The 22,959-nt window shown below is 46.5% G+C and overlaps 1 protein-coding gene and 1 long non-coding RNA gene across 2 annotated transcripts in view; one reads left to right on the top strand and one right to left on the bottom strand.

The window, feature by feature from the left end:
- Positions 1 to 22,959, bottom strand: part of LOC138852333 (uncharacterized) — a 62,491-nt gene that overhangs the window by 25,623 nt on the left and 13,909 nt on the right. The window lies entirely within an intron of this gene.
- Positions 10,464 to 22,377, top strand: LOC128686787 (uncharacterized). Its single transcript, XM_053773854.2, has 6 exons — positions 10,464 to 11,030; positions 12,824 to 14,437; positions 17,238 to 17,380; positions 19,583 to 19,752; positions 21,381 to 21,469; positions 21,846 to 22,377. The coding sequence occupies exons 1-6, from the start codon at positions 10,978 to 10,980 to the stop codon at positions 21,964 to 21,966; spliced, it is 2,190 nt and encodes a 729-aa protein (XP_053629829.1). The 5' UTR covers positions 10,464 to 10,977; the 3' UTR covers positions 21,967 to 22,377.

Genomic DNA, 22,959 nt, shown 5'->3' with positions numbered 1-22,959 from the left:
GTAAAGTGAAGAATTTAGTCCACTGTTCAGTCTGAAACTGAGCGTGGAAAGGTAGTGAAGGACGTGTCGATCGTTTCTGAGAAGAACGAGAAGGTGAAGGTGGAGAAGTATCATCAGCAGGTAATTGTCGTTGACGTTTAGGCGTGGGACCAGAGTTGGTCCGACGTGGAACGGGTCGGCGATTTGAAAATTGCCGCACCGTAGAGGGAGAGGCCGGAAGCATAGTCAGAGGAGAGCGAAGGTCTGATAAATCGAAGGAGTCAGTCGAGGCCTCAGTACCTGAAGCGGGTGAGGAAACAGCACCGGCAATAGGTACAGAGGCATGAGGAATGTCTGAAGAGTGGTCCAAAGACGAGGCGGGATCAGAACGGGGTGCGGTATCAAGAAGGGGCCCGGGGGTACCAGGTTCATGGACTAGGGCTGCCATGGTTAGATTACTTCTTTCTTTTTGTTAAGAAAAAAAAAGAAAGAAGAAAAGAAAATAAAAATAAAAAAAAGAAAAAAAAAAGGGGGGACCGGGGAGGGATAGTTCCTAGGAGGAATGAAAGGGCCAGAAATCTCCCTCCGCGCCCAAGAGGACTCGACACCGCTAGTAGCGCAGATGCAGCATGGAACCCGTGCCATACCCTACCCTTCATGCCAGTAAACCAGCAATCTGGGATAGCAACCTCACATCTGCCGAGCTACCTCGGTGGACAAAAGAGAGGGCGGCCGGATATCCGCCACAAAGCATACCTCCTTCAGCCACCACCCCCGGAATCCGAAAGGTGGCTTCCAGAGATACACCCGTCGCCCAAAAGACACCCAAAGCTACTCCGGGATACCGGAGAGGGATCGGGACATCCCTAGGCAATCCAGATTCCACGGCAAACTACGCCACCGCCAAGAAACCTCAACGGAATGGGATGGACCCCGGTGTCCTTTCCCCTACCTAGGAACTAGCGCGCCTGTGGGAGAAATCCCAAAGGACAAAAAGAGGAAGGGCAAAAGGGAGGAGTGGGGAGGAGGAGGAGGAAAGGAAAAAGGGGAGGATGGGGAGGATGGGATAGGGGAGGGGAGATTGGGGGGTAATTGGGTTCGGTCTGAGGAAGAAGACCGATAGGTCTAATTCCTCAGACCAAGAGCCTCTTCACCACGCCAAGGAGCCCCCCTTGAAGAGGCGGGTAACCAGAGATGTCCAACGGTATCCAGAGCGATATCTAGATACCCACAGGTATCCACGGATGTCTGCATGTATTTAGAATCATTCATATTTATTGTTATGCTCTAAACGCGGATGGGGTTTAGCGCATAAGAAAGGGTAGGAGTGGAGTACACGGGAAGTAAAGCGGTTTGTTGCCAGTGTAGAATGGAAATCATATATGTACATGTATATATATATATATATTATATATGCAAGGATAAAGGTGATACATACGTAAGACTTGTACACGTTCGTAGATACGGAAGACCGCAAGTCTGAGACACGGAAGACCAAGACACCTGGTCGTAATGATCTTTATAATGTGAAGACTAACGAAAGGAAGACAGAGGTAGAAAGGGGTAGGTAGGCGGTAGACAGGGGTTGGTAGGCGGTAGACAGGTGTTGGTAGGCGGTAGACAGGTGTTGGTAGGCGGTAGACAGGGGTTGGTAGGCGGTAGACAGGGGTTGGTAGGCGGTAGACAGGGGTTGGTAGGCGGTAGACAGGGGCAGGTAGGGGTAGACAGGGGTAGGTAGGGGTAGACAGGGGCAGGTAGGGGTAGACAGGGGCAGGTAGGGGTAGACAGGGGCAGGTAGGGGTAGACAGGGGTAGGTAGGGGTAGACAGGGGTAGGTAGGGGTAGACAGGGGTAGGTAGGGGTAGACAGGGGTAGACAGAGTTAATGTAAGTGGATTAATAATAATTTAATTATTAAAAATAGCAATGTTCTTGCGAGGGGTCGCTGGCACGCATCATTCACAGACAACGGAGATAGTTTCCTGGTTATCTTACAACCTTGGCTTTACAGTGTTGTGCGTGATAAGGGAGGTCAGTACATGATAACCTCTCAACCACAGCAATCTTTTTTAGGAGGTCGAGGAAGAGGAAGAGGAAGAGGAGGGGGAGGAGGAGGTGGAGAAGAAGAAGAGAAGTCACAACATCCACAAATTAACATCAATTATCAAATATTTGGTAGCTATCACAGTGGTCGTGCCTTTCGTTCACAACCGAAGGACCTGGGTTCGATACTGAGGGAGGGCTGGGGAGAGTGGCAACGATGAGAATATTTTAATCTTTTTCCTTACAAAACCCGTCGCACCTTTCCACCTGGCAGCATGTACCTGGGTGTTAGCCATCTGACTCTGCGCTAATGCAGCGGCCAATCGGTAGTTTCTTCTCACGTCCAGCGCTACGCACCGCCACTCTGCACTGCGTTTTCATAATTATCGTAATTAATGTCAGCTATGGCTCATAAAATGAAGCGAATATATAACTGAGTCGAAAAGCATAAACACGAGAGGGCGAGAGAAGGTTAAGTATGTCACTGTGAAGGATGCTGATGAGGGTGGCAGATGCTAATGAGGGAGACGGATGCTAATGAGGGTGACAGGTGTTTCCTTGCAGGTTACGATTCGTCACACTTAAGTAGTCATCTGTTCCAAGGATTGTGAGAGGATGTGTTGCCCAGGCACAGGTGTGGGAAGTGACTGTGTGTGACGTGTGTGGGTGTGTGACGAACCACTCAGCCATACAAACATGACGAACCACTCAGCCATACAGACATGACGAACCACTCAGCCATACAGACATGACGAACCTCTCACTCATACAGACATGAGGGACCACTCAGACATCTGGATGACATGATCCACACTTACAATAAACACTTCAAAGACAAAACTTTCACCAACTTTCTTCTACTTTTTCCCTCCTTATTTATCTCCTCTAACTCGTTCACTTTCTTTATCTTCGTCAAAATTCCTCCAGCTCTTCTCAGACAACAAGACTTTTATTCAAACTTTGTTTGTCTTCTATCTCTTATATTTACTTATTCTTTTGTGTTCCATCAATTTTTTTCTCTCTCTCTCAGTCGGGTCAAAAAAAAGTATTAGCGGATCTTTACACTTTAATAATAAATTATTAATACACAGTTAGGTGACGAGATTATCTTCCGAGCAGCGAACGCAGTTTAGAGTCCCCACCAGAGGCCTTTTTTGTTAAATGGCCCATAGGCTTTAATGCTTGAAATGAAAAATAAACAGAAATCCATATATAAGACATCTCTTTCTCTCATATACATATAATCACACACACACGATCCCTGTGGCTAACACCCCACCTTCCAGATAATTAAGATAAAGAAGGTAATTGTGAGAGAAATAGCCAATATCACTGGGTTATCTAAGATAACTGTAACAAGGACAGTGAGGAAACTATGGTAGCTGACTTTATGAGAATAACTGAGATGGTTGTGGTAATTCGTGATAATTCAGTGAGGCCATAATAATTCAGATGAAAATAAATAATTAGCTAATGTGGACATTTAGGATAGCTTGGGTAGGCTGAACAGGTGGGATAACTGGGACAAACTTTGCTGTTGAAGCATCCTGCAGCAATCCTGAGTGGTAGAGGAAGAAGGATGTGGAATAGTAGATTTAGGATAGAATGAGGATGAATGGAGGATGACAGGCCGATAGTTCTCATCCTAACAGGATGGAGGGGTAACACACACACACACACACACACACACACACACACACACACACACACACACACACACACACACACACACACACACACACACACTAGGTGTACTAGAGAATGGAAAAGGTACAGAAGACAGAGAACTCAGGAAAATAAAGAAATCAGCCGAAGAGCCAGAAACGAATATGCACAGATAAGAAGGGAGGCTCAGAGACAATATGAAAATGACATAGCATCAAAAGTAAAGACTGACCCGAAGCTGTTGTACAGCCACATCAGGAGGAAAACAACAGTCAAGGACCAGGTAATCAGACTGAGGAAGGGTGATGGGGAATTCACAAGAAACGACCGAGAGGTATGTCAGGAGCTCAACACAAGATTTAGAGAGGTATTTACAGTGGAAACCAGTAGGACTCCAAGAAATCAGAACAGGGGGGCACACCAGCAAGGGCTGGATGAGGTACATATAACCAAGGAGGAGGTGAAGAAGCTGCTATGCGAACTTGACACCTCAAAGGCGGTGGGACCAGACAACATCTCTCCATGGGTCCTTAAAGAGGGAGCAGAGATATTGTGTGAGCCATTAACAAAGATCTTCAACACATCATTTGAAACTGGGCAACTCCCTGAGGTATGGAAAATGGCAAATGTAGTCCCAATTTTTAAAAAGGGAGACAGACATGAGGCACTAAACTACAGACCTGTATCTCTAACGTGTATAGTATGCAAGGTCATGGAGAAGATCATCAGGAGGAGAGTGGTGGGGCACCTGGAAAGAAACAAGTGTATAATTGACAACCAGCACGGTTTCAGGGAAGGAAAATCCTGTGTCACAAACCTACTAGAGTTTTATGACAAGGTGACAGAAGTAAGACAAGAGAGAGAGGGGTGGATCGACTGCGTATTTTTGGACTGCAAGAAGGCTTTCGACACAGTTCCTCACAAGAGGTTACTGCAAAAGCTAGAGGATCAGGCACACATAACCGGAAAGCACTGCAATGGATCAGAGAATATCTGACAGGGAGGAAACAACGAGTCATGGTACGCGACGAGGTGTCAGAGTGGGCGCCTGTGACAAGCGGGGTTCCACAGGGGTCAGTCCTAGGACCTGTGCTGTTCTTGGTATACGTGAACGACATAACGGAAGGGATAGACTCAGAAGTGTCCTTGTTTGCAGACGATGTGAAGTTAATGAGAAGAATCGAATCGGACGAGGATCAGGCAGGACTACAAAGAGATCTGGACAGGCTACAAGCCTGGTCCAGCAACTGGCTCCTTGAATTTAACCCTGCCAAATGCAAAGTCATGAAGATTGGGGAAGGGCAAAGAAGACCGCAGACACAATATAGTTTAGATGGCCAAAGACTGCAAACCTCACTCAAGGAAAAAGATCTGGGGGTGAGTATAACACCGAGCATATCTCCTGAGGCGCACATCAATCAGATAACTGCTGCAGCATACGGGCGCCTGGCAAACCTACGGATAGCGTTCCGATACCTCAGTAAGGATTCGTTTAAGACTCTGTACACCATCTACGTCAGGCCCATACTGGAGTATGCAGCACCAGTTTGGAATCCACACCTAGTCAAGCACGTCAAGAAATTAGAGAAAGTGCAAAGGTTTGCAACAAGACTAGTCCCAGAGCTACGGGGATTGTCCTATGAAGAAAGGTTGAGGGAAATCGGCCTGACGACACTGGAGGCCAGGAGGGTCAGGGGAGACATGATAACGACATATAAAATACTGCGCGGAATAGACGAGGTGGACAAAGACGGGATGTTCCAGAGATGGGACACAGACACAAGAGGTCACAATTGGAAGTTGAAGACTCAGATGAGTCAAAGGGATGTTAGGAAGTATTTCTTCAGTCATAGAGTAGTCAGGCCATGGAATAGCCTAGAAAGTGATGTGGTGGAGGCAGGAACCATACATAGTTTTAAGGCGAGGTATGATAGAGCTCATGGGGCAGGGAGAGAGAGGACCTAGTAGCAATCAGCGAAGAGGCGGGGCCAGGAGCTGTGAATCGACCCCTGCAACCACAAATAGGTGAGTACAAATAGGCGAGTACACACACACACACACACACACACACAGGATGTTCCAGAGATGGGACACAGCAACAAGAGGTCACAGTTGGAAGCTGAAAACTCAAATGAATCACAGGGATGTTAAGAAATATTTCTTCAGACACAGAGTTGTCGGGAAGTGGAAAAGTCTGGGAAGTGATGTAATGGAGACAAGATCCATACATAGCTTTAAGAAGAGATATGATAAAGCCCATGGAGAGGGAAGAGTGACCTAGTAGCGGCCAGAAAAGAGGCGTGGCCAGGAGCTGTGACTTGACCCCTACAACCACAATTAGGAAAATTAGGCGAGTACACACACGTACATTACCATCGATTACATCTACGGTGATGAGGTAGCAGGGGCGCGACGGTGCGCCTCCTGCTACCTTATTACCCCCCCTATCATCATCCTTCCAAACCCTCTCCCTCACTACATCCACTTATCCCCTCCCCCTCTCTCCCCTTTGCCTTCTAAACCCCCCCTTCCCTCATCTCCCTTTCTATCTTTCTCTCCCCCTTCCCCCGTACAGGTGGACACAGTCACCTCACAATACCTGCTACTGGTCTTCACTAATTACACACAATCATACCTCGAGACAAAACTTCCCAGCCTGAGAGAAAGGTGACGCTACATGCAAGATCAATAAGCCAACACTCGGATAGCGTTTCGCTGTGTAGAGCCCAACACTGGGTGAAACGTGCCTTCGCATCTATGACAGTCGGTACTACACTATGTTCACGAGAGACGAGGCCGCGTGTTAGGAAGCAGATGGAGATGCAACACAGAATCTGTAGCTGTGCTCCCACAGACCGTGCTCCACAGTGTCACACATGAACAGTCTGGCATACAGCTTCACAGTGTGTCACAGGAAGTGCCACAGATAGACAGCACCATAGAGCATGTCTCTCTCTCTCTCTCTCTCTCTCAACGCCAAATACAATGAAATAGTGATACAGCCAATACCACAGTAAAGTAGACAGTGCTACAGAATGCCACCTATAGTGCCACAGAGTACCACATATAGTGCCACAGAGTACCACATATAGTGCCACAGTATTTTATGTCTCAAAACACTCTCCATACAGACAGAACAGTGGTCATTGTCATATAACTAAAGCGTTTTGACATAAAAAAGTGAATGCTAAATTTGAATTTTCAATTTGAATGTAGTTGGTGAGTTTATTTGCAGTGTTTCTTGGTATTCCTGATTCCAATTTCTCGTTTTCATTCCATTTTGTCTCATTCCTTACACAGCGACTTATTACAAGTGTCTCCTTTTTTCCTGTCTCTTATTTTCCCCCTCTCATTTCCTTTCCCTAGCCTTTCCCTCTCTACTTTCTGCTTCTCCCTCTCTTCCCCTCACCTCTCCCCCTCACTAACCCTACATGGACGGCTCCTGGTAATCCCCTTCCCTCACCCCTGGTCACCCTTTGTTCCTACGTATCACTTTCACCAACACTCGCAGGCAACCCCCCCCCCCGTCTGTTGTTCCACCACAGTAGTCACCCCCTCCCTTTGTTGTTCCACCACAGTAGTCATCCTCCTTTGTTGTTCCACCACAGTAGTCATCCTCCTTTGTTGTTCCACCACAGTAGTCACCCCCTCCCTTTGTTGTTCCACCACAGTAGTCATCCCCCTTTGTTGTTCCACCACAGTAGTCGGCTCTTTTCAGTGATCCTTGGCAATCTCAACTACTGCAGTGATCTTCAATTCATACAGGAACGTCATCATGCTACTGTGAGGGCGAAACGTTCCCTTGAAATTTAGACTTACTCTCCAAACAGCGTCTTAAGATAATTGCCGTCAGTCCTGCCATTGTCATGGTCAGCCGATGGGATATTTATTGAGGAAACGTATCGGTCCTGTGACCACGACCGAAAAGTCTTATTTACATACTTGTCAGGGGTATTCGATATCATCTTTTATCTGAGATGATCTTGTTCATATATATATACAATGTTTCTCTCTATGGACTCGAGTGGTGACGTCTACTTAGCACAGTGAGGACGTTAGTGTACTCTCCTTGGATTGAACCAAGATGCCCTCCATCGAGCAACTTTACCAGCAGCTTAAGGTAGAATTGAGGGTAGCGAAGATGGAGATACGGCGATTGACCGAGGAAAACAAGAGGATTCGCAGCAGTCCCCTTGTTCTGAGTCCTCAGGTCAAGAAGGGAAACTGGACAGTGGCTGGACAGCATGGAACGAAGTTGATCAAGAAGACGAATGGAAAGGTAGAAACGATGAAGAAAGAGACTGCTGTGGAAACTGTTGTGGAAACATCTAATGCATTCTCTGTGCTACCCGACGAATGTGAGTCGACTACTGGAAACGTCATGACGAATGACACCGAGGAAGGCAAGAACTGAGTTCTAGGGGAACTAGTAATAAGCAGAACGAGGTAGATATTGAAAAGCCAGTGACACTAGGTGATAAGGACAGTAATAGGTTTAGTAGAAAAACAGAAATGAGCAGGAAGGGTAAAGAGAAAGGAGAGTCTTTCAATGTATATTATGCTAATAGCCGTAGTGCTAGGAATAACATGGACGAGTTGAGATTAGTTGCTAGTGCAGGTAACATTGATGTATTTGCCATAACTGAGACGTGGTTTAATTCAAAGTCGGGACATGCCTGCGGAATGTCACATTCAGGGTTTCAAATTGTTCCAAGTACATAGAAGTATCAGGAAGGGGGGTGGGGTGGCATTGTACGTCCGAGATCGCTTGAACTGTTGCATAAAAACGGGTATTAAGTCTGAAGTAACACAAAGAATCTGTTTGGATAGAATTTTCAGAGGGGCATGAAAAATTTATTTTAGGTGTGATATACCGTCCCCCAAACTTAGACAGGGACCAAGGGAGACTACTATGGGAGGAAACTGTTAAGGCCACAAGGCACGATAATGTAGTAATTCTAGGAGACTTTAGCTTTAGTCATATTGATTGGAATTTCTTGACTGGAAATTTAGAATCATACGACTTCTTAGTAGTAGTTCAGGATTGCTTTTTGAAGCAGTTTGTGACAGAACCTGTAAGGGGAAATAACCTGCTTGACTTAGTTCTGGCAAACAATGAATCCCTTGTTAATAATTTAGAAATTTCAGAGGAACTGGGTGCTAGCGACCTCTATGGACTCAAAGCCCTCTAGGGCGAAACGTCTTGAAATAACACTGATCGATCAGCTTCTGCGATTCTACATCCCTCGGTTGGTAGGGAAGGTGTCGTTCATGACACTCCTTCCCAGTTCCCTCCGTCATTCTCCTTCTCAGTTCCCCCTCTCCCTCAGCTCATTCCTTCGTTTCCCTCCCTCAGTTCCCTCTTTCAGCTCTCTCTTCCATCACGTCTCTTCCTCGTCACAGTTCGTTAGTGTGGAGAATACAAGGGAGTTACCAGGCGTTTGTGGTGACAATCATCATAATAATAGTAATAATAATAATAGTAATACTAGTAATAGTAGTAATAGAAGTAATAGTAGTAATATTAATAGTAGTAGTAGTAGTGATATAAAGTAGGAGGCGGAAGACCATCGGTAGTAATAATTCCTTTCTCTTATTAAGTTTACTGGCAGGTTTCCTCTCATCATAGCATGAGGCTACATCATGTTTTCCCTGCCGGTAGTGAGAACTGAGCTATGGAGGGAGGGGAAAGAGTCTTCTCTTTTCCTATGCTAATCTCATCACTTAAAAAGGAAGCAAATTTGCAGGTGGACCACAGTGTTGGAGCTTCAAAAGAGATGATCTCAGAGTAAGACTAAGTCGTCTATAAGTCACAGGAAAGAGTAACTGGCAAATTTCGTGGACCTGCTGACCCTGTCAAAGGTCCTTCACTCCTCCAGTTGGAGCAGACGGGCTTGGACCAAACACAAACCACAACAAGCTACGAGACTAGTGTGTACGTGTGTGTGTATGTGTGTGTATGTGTACGTGTGTGTGTGTGTGTGTGTGTGTGTGTGTGTGTGTTATGCAAGGTTTGGTCAGTCGATAGAAACACGGGGTGCAGCGTGGGTGTCTGTCTGATCCACCCGCACCCGCTTCACTCACTTCATGACTCACCCGCACCGTGTTACCGACCACTCACGCCTTCGCTAGCGTACCTTATTCCGCAGCAACCCCTCACGCCACGGCTAGCGTACCTCACTCTGCAGTGACCTCCCCCCGTCGCGGCAGACCCCCTCGCCGCCGACAGCGTTCCTTGCCTCGGCGTTGCCGATCCCGTGCATGGCTCGCCACCGACGGGGTGTTCCTTGTGGGAGCCTAGACCCCCAACATGCATGACCTGCTGGCTCACAGCGCCCCACTGTGCGTTACCCGCTACTGGAGCACAGCACTCAGTTGTGCGTTACCAACTGCTGACTGAGAAACTCCCACCGTTCTTCACGCCTGCTGCTGTCACCAGTGTGGTTCGCTCCACGCTCAGAGCCACGAAGGAACACCCAAGCTAACATTCGCTCAAGAAAATGAGAGGAAGAACTGGAGTTTGTAACGTGAATAGCGAGTCGTCAGCTCCCGCAGGAAACATACTTGGCTTCAGCTGGGATACTAGAGACTAAAATATGAAAAGGAAATTAATATCGAGTGAAAAACCGTGGGTTGTGGGACTTGAAGAGAACGAGTTGTGGTGTATTGTATTTATCATCACCAGAGGTTTAGTTGTGACTGACCTCTCTTGAGGCTCTAGAGAGAAGAGTTCAAGTGCTAGTAGTAATAGTACTAGTAGTAGTATATTATAGTGGAAGTTTTAGGTAATTGGTGGAACTATAGACTTTTTAAGTTGAGTGGACGTCGAGACCCGAGTGAAAAAAAAAGTTAGAAAAAAAAGAGAACGCAGTTGTGTGTATGTGTGTGTGTGTGTGTGTGTGTGTGTGTGTGTGTGTGTGTGTGTGTGTGTGTGTGTGTGTGTGTGTACACAGTATCACCAACACTACCAGTGTTATTACCAGTCCTACCACCATCACTACCACGATCACCAGCACCACGTGCTGCACCGCTGTCTGTGTTGTCATAGCTCCTTCTAACGATCTTACCTGCGAGGATTGCGGCGATGACTTAATTATTATCACGAGCGCTCAGTGGACAACGTAAACACACCTGTGATCATGCCAGCTCAACTCTCCTGTATTATACAGACTTGTGGTTTTAAACTCTTGTTGAATGTTTACCTTGACTGTCACTTGTTCTCTTACCAGAGAAAGATAATCCACGCCCACGGCAACCATAGCGACGGCAACCACAACGACAACCAGTGAACCATGATTAAAGGCACTAACCCTGCTGAGGATACATCTTCAGAAAGATTAAACGGGTGAGTCTTCAATTGTATTTTCTCAGAATCTCAGTTCTTCAAAATATTATCCATCCCACCTTAGTCCTTCAAAGATTCCGGTCATTATAACAGGTTTCTACACTTAAGACAAAGCACAACGTTGATATTGTCGTTCAAAATCAGTTATTTAAAAAAGCGTTCACATTTAGACTAAGTAAAACGTCTGTTCATTCTAAATCAGGCACTGAAGCACAAGACATTAGAATGTTGGATCATGAAATTCAGCCGTGAGTACATTACGTACTCACACGCACACAGTTAATTAGTACGAAGAAACGCATATGAAGTCACGCACACGTGTGTATGGTTCCATCGATTTTATCCATAGACCTACAGGGAGTGAGGGAGCTATGTTCACCCCGTCTCTCCCTCCTGGTGAGGTGTTCCTACCTCCATTATCTCCTGGTAAGGTAGTTCCTCTCTCTTTCCCCCTCCCCTCTACAGAGAGGTTCTCTCCTGTCTCCTGGGCGAGGAGGTCCCTCGCCATCCTCGCCACCTGCTGTAACCTATACACAAAAAGAGTTTTAATTTCTCTCCCCTTTTCTGCCTAGCTCCCTCTGCATGTCTGTCTGCCTGTCTGTCTGCCTGTCTCTCTTCCTGTCTCTCTTCTTAAGTGCCTCTCTCTCTCTCTCTCTCTCTCTCTCTCTCTCTTCCAGTCTCTCTCTTTCTACTCTCCATCTCGCCTTCTATAACTTATGCTTTCAATAAACTTGTAGAAGTATTTTACAAGATCAAGAATTAATGGCTGTAGAAGACGCATCAACGTAGAAGATACACAAATATTAATATTTACATTCGAAACTGTTGGTTTAAGTGTTCCCGCTGAGTATACGCCATAATGAAGCTTATAACAAACTTAATATTATATATTATTGTAACTACGAACAAGTGGTATTGTGTGTTAGAGCATCATGTGATTTTCGCTCACTATGAGGCAGCCCAAAACATCATGGGTTTGAGTCCTTGGATAGTCGCAGTGTTATTAAGTACAGTGGAAGTACAGTGCCTGCACTCTGAAGGAGGGGTGTTAATGTTGCAGTTTAAAAATTGTAGTGTAAAACACCCTTCTGGCAAGACAGTGATGGAGTGAATGATGGTGAAAGTTTTTCTTTTTCGGGCCACCCTGCCTTGGTGGGAATCGGCCAGTGTGATAATAATAAATAATAATAATAATTTTAATAATTTATTTATTAACAGAACTGAGGCTTGGCCAGGACTCGATTCTGCGTTCCCTTCCCAGCCTTGTGTGGAATGACCAAAGTACGCATCACTCTCTCCACTCGACCACCATCCTTAAACACCGGGAGCTCAGCAGTACTGAGCGTGTTATCCCGCAGTTCTGTTAATGATTCAGAATCACTTGTTTCGTGATTTCATTGATATATACATATATAAATAACGAAATATACCACTCACAACACATGAATCAATGTTTGCAACACAGGCAACTTATGTTTGCAACCAACACACAAATTGGATATAAAATTTTTGAGGAGTTTTCTGCCTGTTCTAGTCTATTAAGTCCCAGACCGAGAAGACGAGCCTGATATGACAGTCCTTTACCTGCGATAGTTACAACACACTTTTAGAGAAAGCGATAGTGACAGTAGACATGGTAGTGATAGGGGGTATTAGATGCAATAGTGAGAACAGACAAGGATATGAAAAAAAATAGACAAAGTTTGTGATAGTAAGCAAGTCTATTTTCACTAGCAGGTTGTAAGAGGGCAGCCTAGCCAGGGTAAACATTGAAGTATGTTGTGTCTCCTCAGCAGGATGACGGAGCCACCGGTTACGTGTAGCAGCACCGGCAGGAGGAAGCGGCGTCCTCTGCTCCGTCGACACACGTTGGAGATACCGCCTTCCCTACCAGCGTACGGAAGCCTGGAGCGACAGGTGGTGCGGGCAGCCTCAGAGGAGAGGTGGGCGGCTAGCCATGGCAGTGACAGCGCGGCTGAGGCCAGCAGGAAAGGACGTCTAAATACCTTCCCCCACCGCCAGCCAGCTGGCCTTATTTCCTTGGAGGTGAGGGCCGCCTCTTACCCCATGGAGCTGAAGGCCCGGCGCCTGGCCTGGTCAGGGCCTCCTACATCACAACTTGAGGCAAATGTTACAGAAACTTCATTAAGAACTGTGAGGCATAAAACCCACACCAGACCTAAGAGTTGTGTGACTCCTGTCTCCACACTGTCATGCGATAAAGAAGCTCTTAATCAGCAAGATACAAAAACTCTTCCACCAGGAAGCGAGAAGTCAAAACGAGACACAGTGTCTGCTACATTTAGTGAGGCCGAGGTTAAGCCTCAGGTGTCAGGCACAGACGGTGAACACCTCAAGAACTCGACAAAGGTGATTAGATCAGCTTCTTCACCAGATCTTTACTTCACAGGAGTGTCCAAGGAGCCTATCGGGATTGACAGTAAACATGAGCTTGAGCCTTACAACGGCCTCGTCATTCAGAAAGCTCCATTAGTCTCCCAGATAGTGAAGAGTCGGAAGCCTGTTCTAGACGAGGAAGGTGACGAGGCAGATGAAGAGGACAACGCTTCTGATACTCAGATAGACACCAGACTCCGTGGATACAAGTCAAGACACGGCTTTGGTTTCATTCCTTTCAGCAAAATGTTTACTAAACCCCACAGAGCCTCACTATCACGACGGTCCTCAAGGTCATCGCAAGAAGAGCCAGAGTTGGGACTGGAGAATAGCTTGCTGGTGCTGAGCGAGTCAGAGAGAGATATAATAAAGAAGACTCGGAGTGACCTGAAGCAACGCATCAGCTCAGCTAACAGGAAGATCAAGAACGGCACCAACAAGAAGATTCAGTTAAGCATCGTCGTCGGTGCTCAAGAGGACTTCGATGAGAGCGCTCAAGTGTCTGAGAGGGACAGCGAAGTTTCTCAGCGTCTGACCAGAACACAAGACCTCGCTGAGGGAAAAGAAACCAAGACAAAGCAGCAGAAAAGCAGAGAGTGCGAGGTGCCAACCATGTCATCCAAGAGTGCCAACGGGCACAACCTCCAGAAAAAGAAATCCAGTGCCAAGCCTGAGAACAAAGTGTCAACGAAGGTAACCAAGAAAATGAAAAAGAAAGAAATACCAACGATAATGTCAGAAATTAGTCCGGTGGCGAGTGACGTGGAACAACACTACGGTCGTCAGCACCGCCAGAGGTCGCTGGCGGGGTTGAGCACTCTCCACAGCAAGAACAAAGTTGCTCATAGCCATGAGAACAACGAGCGCCTCACTAACGTTGAAGGAAACTCTAACCAGAGCCAAAATAACGATGACGGCGTATTCGCGCCAGCTCGCGGTGGATTTTTGCGTACTATTATCAACGAATCCAACATGTATGCTCCCGTCAACCAGACCTGGAGAGGGACCAAGTAAGTTTAATTACTGGTTTTATCGTCGTAAAGCTTACCGAGTCTGGAAGCTTACTATGTGATTACTTGTGTGTGGGGGGCTGCTGGCGTGTAGTTACCGTATTATCCGGCACACAAAGCCGGAAAATACGGCAACTCACCCCCCCCCCCACACAAAAAGTCTTAATACGAAATCAGCCTGCGCCTTATATGCTGAAGGTCAGGGTCAAAGGTACGCTGTGGGTTACACTTTAGCTTAAAGTAAGAGGGTAATTAACCCGTTATATGTCTGTTTTGCGTCTTATATGCCGGAAAGTACGGTACTAGCACTAACGTGTGGTCGCTGGTGTTGGGGGTATTAGCGTGTGGTCGCTGGTGTTGGGGGTGCTAGCGTGTGGTCGCTGGTGTTGGGGGTACTAGCGTGTGGTTGCTGAAATGTGGTCGCTACTGGAGGGATCAGGAAGTGTTGAGTCAGCCAGCACGCAACACAAACTCTTACTACAAAATACGTATCCTCAAGAATCAGTTTACAAGTAATCTGTAACGTGGCAACACCCGTAGTGTGTAGCTACCTTATTCTACGTCAGCTCTACACTGTGGGGACACCCGCAGTGTGCTAAGTAAGTAAGTTTATTCAGGTATACACAAATACAGTTACATAGAATTATCATACATAGCAGCATATGTGTAGAGAACCTGGGATAACCCAAAAAAGACAGACAGAGTGACTTATTTCCAATGGGGTCCTTTTACCTTATTATTATAATATAAAGGTTATAATATTTTCTTATTCTACAATGAAGATAACATATTATCATACTAAAAAGACTATCTACAATACGAGGGTCATTACTAGGAATAAGGTAAAATTTACACGTATGTTAGCTAAAAAATAGAAAATCATTCCCCTCCCTTTCTGTAGCTACATTCATCAGACACCTTTTGGCACTCTTCTTGAACTGGTTCATGCTATGACTGGCTTTGACATGTGCGGGTAGTCTATTTCATTCCTTTATTGCTGTACAATAAAAGGTGTTTGAAGCCTGGCCTCTGACTGTGGGTACTACAAAGTTGTGCTCTATCCCCCTGGTACTATGATTGCTTTGGTTCCCAACCTTGACAAAATTGACAGCAAGATATTCTGGACACTGTTTGTGAGCAATTTTATAAACATGATTTAGCTTCAGTTGTTTTACTCTGTCTTCAACATTCAACATATCCAACTGCTGTAATTCATCCTGGCCTACATGTTCTCTTGGTCCCAGCCCCAGGATGAATCTTATGATTTTGTTCTGGGTGATTTGCAGTCTATCTTTCAGTTTTTTTTGTCAAGGCAGAGTACCATGAAGAGCAAGCGTAATCCATATGGCATTGTATAAGGGCTAGACATAGGGTCCTGCGAGCCTCAGTAGGTAGACACTGTGCTTGTCTATACAGGAACTTCAGTCTGGCATTCGCTTTCTTTACTACACTGTTCCCTATCAATTCTCCTGACATGCATGGGTCAAAGGGCATATGATACACAGTGGGAGCAAAAGCTAGTTTAGTTTCCCTGTCATAAACCATCACATAGGATGGTGTTACCCTGTCATATACCATCACATAGGATGGTGTTTCCCTGTCATATTCCATCACACAGGATGAATTTCGTACACGAGGTAATGGAATGTCATCCTTAGCTGGGAGACTTCATGAGGGCGGTGAGAACACAGCAAGTAAAATGCTGCTTCACAAGTCTCGTTCCAACAGATCTGACAGCTTTGTCTGTGCTCCTAAATAAGTGGATATTGAGTACCACCTGTGGGTGGCACGGTTGGTGACCCCAGGCTGGTTAATCCCGGCAATATCTCATAGTATCATGTGATCAGCTGGCACACCTGTCTCTGTCGATGGGAGAGGCTCGGGGAGGGGGTGGGGGGTAAGTGGGCGAGAAATGAGGGGAAGGGAGAGAGATACAGGATTCGTTCATGTCATGCACACACCACGTGGCGTCAGTGTATACCAGCATACAACAAGAGGTGTATATCTCAATGTATACAGCCTAAAAAGGTGTATAATATATATATATGTCTCTTTTATGCCTTATTTTAGGGACTAACGTGTTCCTGACGGGTGACATGCAGCCTTAATGACCGTCGTGCAGTCGATAACTTTTAATTAAACCAAACCAACCAAGTGGAGCAGACCTCCCACCCCTCGGGTCCCCCCTCCCCCCCTCGGGTCACCCCCTCCCCCCTCTATCTGTCAACGTCATCAAGGAGGATAAACAGATTTACAATATCACATTAGAGATGGAACAGTATGACAGTAGCATTATAGAGATGGAACAAGCTAGAGTAACAAGCACTTTTTTTCCTTTAATTTTCTTTTCTTTTCAGACATAAGAAAGGAAGTGGCTTGAAGAGATTATCATATCTTGTCTTCGGTGGAAAGTTCTGTCAGTGCAACATATACAGTTTCTCCCTGCCACCTGACGAGTTTAGTTGTATTTGTGTAAATGTTAGGTTAATGAAGTTTGGTGGTCGTTGACCGGAATGTTTTAAACGATAAATTATCTGATACTATGATTACCAAATTATTATTATTATAATCAAGGGGGAAGCGCTAAACCTGGAGGATTATACAGCGCCTGTGGGGGGGGATGTGGAAGGCATTCAGGCTTAATTCGGGGAACTGGAGCACAGATCCAATTCCCTAAATCAAGAGCCCCTCACCAACATCAAGGAACCTTCCTTGAGGGGACTATGATTACCAGATCTTTCACATATTCCTTTCGTTCACAATAATAATCTTACATGCTAAGTAATTGTTTTGACGACAGGATGCACTTGGAGGTGAGGATCAGCACAGAGAGGGCGACTCTTTCAACAGAGGACGAGGAGGATGATGTCAGCCATTTGGAGAACAGGAGAGGACAAGGTAGTGAGAAGCGAGGCAGGACTCCTCCACACCTCAGGGAGGACGGTACGACACACTTCCATATCTCAAGAAGGATGGTATGACACCTCCACGCTTCAAAGAGAAGGCCATGACACACCCACACTTCAGGGAGGAGAACATGACACACCCACACTTCAGGGAGGAGGACATGACACACCCACACTCCAGGGAGGAGGCCATGACACACCCACACTCCAGGGAGGAGGCCATGACACACCCACACTCCAGGGAGGAGGCCATGACACACCCACACTCCAGGGAGGAGGCCATGACACACCCACACTCCAGGGAGGAGGCCATGACACACCCACACTCCAGGGAGGAGGCCATGACACACCCACACTCCAGGGAGGAGGCCATGACACACCCACACTCCAGGGAGGAGGCCATGACACACCCACACTCCAGGGAGGAGGCCATGACACACCCACACTCCAGGGAGGAGGCCATGACACACCCACACTCCAGGGAGGAGGCCATGACACACCCACACTCCAGGGAGGAGGCCATGACACACCCACACTCCAGGGAGGAGGCCATGACACACCCACACTCCAGGGAGGAGGCCATGACACACCCACACTCCAGGGAGGAGGCCATGACACACCCACACTCCAGGGAGGAGGCCATGACACACCCACACTCCAGGGAGGAGGCCATGACACACCCACACTCCAGGGAGGAGGCCATGACACACCCACACTCCAGGGAGGAGGCCATGACACATCCACACTCCAGGGAGGAGGCCATGACACATCCACACTCCAGGGAGGAGGCCATGACACACCCACACTCCAGGGAGGAGGCCATGACACACCCACACTCCAGGGAGGAGGCCATGACACACCCACACTCCAGGGAGGAGGCCATGACACACCCACACTCCAGGGAGGAGGCCATGACACACCCACACTCCAGGGAGGAGGCCATGACACACCCACACTCCAGGGAGGAGGCCATGACACACCCACACTCCAGGGAGGAGGCCATGACACACCCACACTCCAGGGAGGAGGCCATGACACACCCACACTCCAGGGAGGAGGCCATGACACACCCACACTCCAGGGAGGAGGCCATGACACACCCACACTCCAGGGAGGAGGCCATGACACACCCACACTCCAGGGAGGAGGCCATGACACACCCACACTCCAGGGAGGAGGCCATGACACACCCACACTCCAGGGAGGAGGCCATGACACACCCACACTCCAGGGAGGAGGCCATGACACACCCACACTCCAGGGAGGAGGCCATGACACACCCACACTCCAGGGAGGAGGCCATGACACACCCACACTCCAGGGAGGAGGCCATGACACACCCACACTCCAGGGAGGAGGCCATGACACACCCACACTCCAGGGAGGAGGCCATGACACACCCACACTCCAGGGAGGAGGCCATGACACACCCACACTCCAGGGAGGAGGCCATGACACACCCACACTCCAGGGAGGAGGCCATGACACACCCACACTCCAGGGAGGAGGCCATGACACACCCACACTCCAGGGAGGAGGCCATGACACACCCACACTCCAGGGAGGAGGCCATGACACACCCACACTCCAGGGAGGAGGCCATGACACACCCACACTCCAGGGAGGAGGCCATGACACACCCACACTCCAGGGAGGAGGCCATGACACACCCACACTCCAGGGAGGAGGCCATGACACACACCCACACTCCAGGGAGGAGGCCATGACACACCCACACTCCAGGGAGGAGGCCATGACACACCCACACTCCAGGGAGGAGGCCATGACACACCCACACTCCAGGGAGGAGGCCATGCCGGTCTGGGGAACTGGGGAGGAAGAATGGGTGGTACTGCTGGGGGGGAGAGAGGAAGATAAGAGTGGCTGGGAGGAACCGTTACATAAGAAACTATAAATACGAGAAAAAGAAGGACGAAGATAATTATATAAAGTATAGAAAAGTGGAAGAGGAGGACGAGGAACATTATCAATGGAAAGAGATAAGACAAAGTGGAAAACGTGAAAGATATTAATAATCTGTACAGTTTTATTTATTATATAACAATTTTACGCAGTTTTCCTTCTTGCTATACAGTACTTTACTTGCTATATTTTATCATGTTACTATACAGTTTAGCATCCTTCCATACACATTTCCCCCTAATTTTGTACACGTTGGCCCCTTCCCTCCTGCTGTATACATTCCCCCTCCTGCTACACGTGGTCCCTCTCTTCACAGGTTGTGGGTCTGCAGGAACCCCCACTGTCTTCAGGACAATGCAACACAGAGGTACACAGAGTCTGCTCTTCCCCACGCCCACACGCCCACACCCTCAAACCCACGCTAACGCACCAGCCTCCGCAGTACACAGAGCTAAAGAGAGAGATAAGCTCAGACAAGTCCTGGAGGTGCGTGTCTGCGTATCTGTACGTTTTTGTGTTTCAATTTTCATTTCAAATATAACAATATAAAATATATGTAATATAATTCATATATGAGAGAATGACGTCGTCTTCCAGGTGAAATACTTTGTTAAACATTTCTTTGTTTGTTGTAGTATTTATTAAGTGTTGTAATTGTCTTACTTTCTCATATTCCTATCATTAATCACAAGCTGATGGATCAACACACGTAATGACATTTAGAAATTCAATTGACTATTCATTTGGAGATCTTGCCTCGTAAGTTCTTGCCTCGTAATTATTATAATTAAAAAGAAGCGCTAAGCCACAAGGGCTATACAGCGCTGTTTTGCCTCGTAAGATGAACAATTAATGTCTATTATTAAAAATCTCCTTTTCCTTTTCACGGTCACTGTTTATTAATAAGTGAGTATATTACATAATCCCTCATTTGTCTTACGAAACCCTCTCCCCCCCCCTTTTTTTTACACAGGGTTTGACAAGGTTAAGGATCCCTAGCTTTATTGACAGCTATTTACAGGTTAAGGATTCCTAACTTTATTGGCAAGCTAAGAGCTGTTACCTACATCAGCTCATTTGAAAGCATTTTTATTGTTATGAGACATACAAGTAGGAAACAGGATGAAGTTGGAGCCATCTGTGGGCCAGCATTTTCATTTGATCAACTGACTTTATCTCGTTGACATCATTATGCTGTACGAATGTGTTCCATACTCGAGTCATCCTGGGTATGTATGATCTCAGATGGAGTGATGTTCTGGAGAAGGGTACAGCCAGAGTGAAGTTGCTGCTTTCTGCCCGTCTTGTGGCATAAAAGCTTGTTTCACGCTGTCCTCGAAGTGGATCCAAGTGTGGTATTTTGACAATATTGGCCTTGTACATAACAGTAAGGCCACCCACATCCCTCCTCTCTCTCCCTCTCTCTCTCTCCCTCTCTCTCTCCCTCTCTGGTAATATTAATCTGCTGTGACTATCGTAAGTAGTTTGGATTTTTATCATTATAATTTCAAACTTTTTTTTCTGGAGGGGGGGGAGGGAGGGAGGGGGGGGGAGGGGGGGGGAGAGATTTAAGTCTCCACATCTAGTATGATTCTTTTACCAATCTTAATACTTCCCTACTTTCCTCACTATCTTCCACCCCTCGAATACCTCCTTTAAGACACGTATTTCTAGAGTGGGGTAATATAACTGTACATCAGGTTTACTTTCATTTATAATGTTCCTTAGTCATAAATCTCTCTTTCTAAATTACGAAAAATTTACAAATGTATTAATCTCAATACTACTTTTAGTTTTCTCCTGTTTTCGTCTCTTTGACAAACGTTAGAGAGGTTGGCACGATCCCTTTACTCTAAAAAAAAAAAAATCCCTTTCTTCCTTCCTTCTATCCTCATTTAACGTCTTAGCAGTGTTCGTCCTTCATTTTTTTTTTAATTTATTTATACTTATAACCTTGCAAGTTCTATTCCTATCTCTCTTTAGCAGTTTTTCTTTTATACTGGTATCTATTCCATTATGTTCTTCAATGCTCTTACAACCCACGATATGTTTTTCGATGCTCATTCACCTCTACTTTGATATAACAAACAAGAGTACGTACTCGTCTCCTGCAGGTGTGCACCAACAAGGTGAAGGAATCTCAGCAGTTACGACGTCGCTTGGGGGCTGCTGGAGTCTGGGTGTCCCTCGACACACTTCAGAAGTCAGTATCTTCTCAAATATATTCTCATATATTCTAGCTTAAATATGCTTGGACAGTTTAAATGAAGGATATATTCTGTGCCTCCATCTTTCTTTGATAACGGCTACGTTCCCTCTTCTCAAGTTTCTACTTGCTTCCTCCCTATCATTTTGATCTCTCCCACCCCCTTCCCTCATCATCTACCCCAATACATCCCACAATATCTATTAGTCACCATTACCAACACCACCAGCATCACCCCCTCTCAGTATACCACATTTCTCTGCTATAGTGTTTTCGAGATCCCAATGTCTTTTATCTTGTAGAATTCAATTTACTTTCCGTTTCCAATGTTGTGAACGAGTTTCTCCATGGACTGTTTTGCTTTCTTCCTCAGGGGTCTGATGTCGCCGACGGAGTATCGGGTTTATCAAGACCACTTGAAATCTCTCGAGGAGAAGGAACAGCAGCGCAAGAAGCCGGCCAGAACGAGCACCTCCTTTGTCTACAAGCGGTAGCCACCGCCCTTTCTTTTTCTTCTTTGATCTTGCTTAAGGTGTTTCAACGACGAGGTTACTAGCGCCTCGAATCAATCCTCCTGGACACCGTGTGGCTACCGTCCGTGATAATCTTGTTGCCGCCAGAACCAGGACCTCCTAAGCGTTTACGAAACTCTGGAGGTCCGAACCTCTGAACTCCGACAAGGCAATAAAGACTTTGTTCTTTGTTGCCCAAGGTGCTTCAACGACGAGGTTATTAGCACCTTGAAACTATCATAAAGAACACAGTGGACAATTGTTATTGTCGTGCTAACGCTGGCCACCTGCTGTGGCCAGCGAAGTCGCCACCTACTACTACTTCTTCGCTACAATCTCTTGAGGTCTTAATGGATAAAATCTGGTTCTCAAAACTTTATGATGCGAATGAGTATTATTATTATAATCAAGGGGGAAGCGCTAAACCCGGAGGATTATACAGCGCCTGGGGGGGTGGGGGTAATGTGGAAGGCATTCAGGCTTAATTCGGGGAACTGGAGCACAGATCCAATTCCCTAAATCAAGAGCCCCTCACCAACGTCAAGGAACCTTCCTTGAGGGGATGCGAATGAGTAAAATTTCGAAGCGTCAAAGAGAAATCTGAAATGCCTAAATACATTTATGATTCTTGACAATGCAACGGAGACTGACAATAACTGTCACGATATCGTCCCAAGACGATTGTAAACAACTCTTGTTGCTGCCCATAGGTCGAATTACACTCGTTCCGTGAGAGAATTTAGAACCTTTATTATAAAATGAGAACTCTGAATATGGAGTTTGTTTATCAGGAAAATAAAAGATCGTGGATTCATTACAATGAAAATCATGAAAATTTGTCAAATGTCGTCCTGGCGACAAGTACGAGGAAGAGGTTTTCCTGGGACGACTTGTCTTTGTCATGAACTTCTTACGGGTCTTCGGTACAAGCAAGACAAAAAAAAAAAGCCTTTTCTTACCTCCGAGACCTCATTA

The sequence above is a fragment of the Cherax quadricarinatus genome, chromosome 7 (assembly GCF_038502225.1).
Source record: "Cherax quadricarinatus isolate ZL_2023a chromosome 7, ASM3850222v1, whole genome shotgun sequence".
Classification (NCBI taxonomy): domain Eukaryota; kingdom Metazoa; phylum Arthropoda; class Malacostraca; order Decapoda; family Parastacidae; genus Cherax; species Cherax quadricarinatus.
This window is presented reverse-complemented; position numbering and strand designations above follow the sequence as displayed.

Coding starts and splice junctions, on each gene's coding strand:
- LOC128686787 (XM_053773854.2), top strand. CDS start 10,978: ATGATTAAAGGCACTAACCCTGCTGAGGATACATCTTCAGAAAGATTA. Junction 14,438..17,237: donor CAGACCTGGAGAGGGACCAA/GTAAGTTTAATT, acceptor TTTTGACGACAG/GATGCACTTGGAGGTGAGGA. Junction 21,470..21,845: donor TCCCTCGACACACTTCAGAA/GTCAGTATCTTC, acceptor TTTCTTCCTCAG/GGGTCTGATGTCGCCGACGG.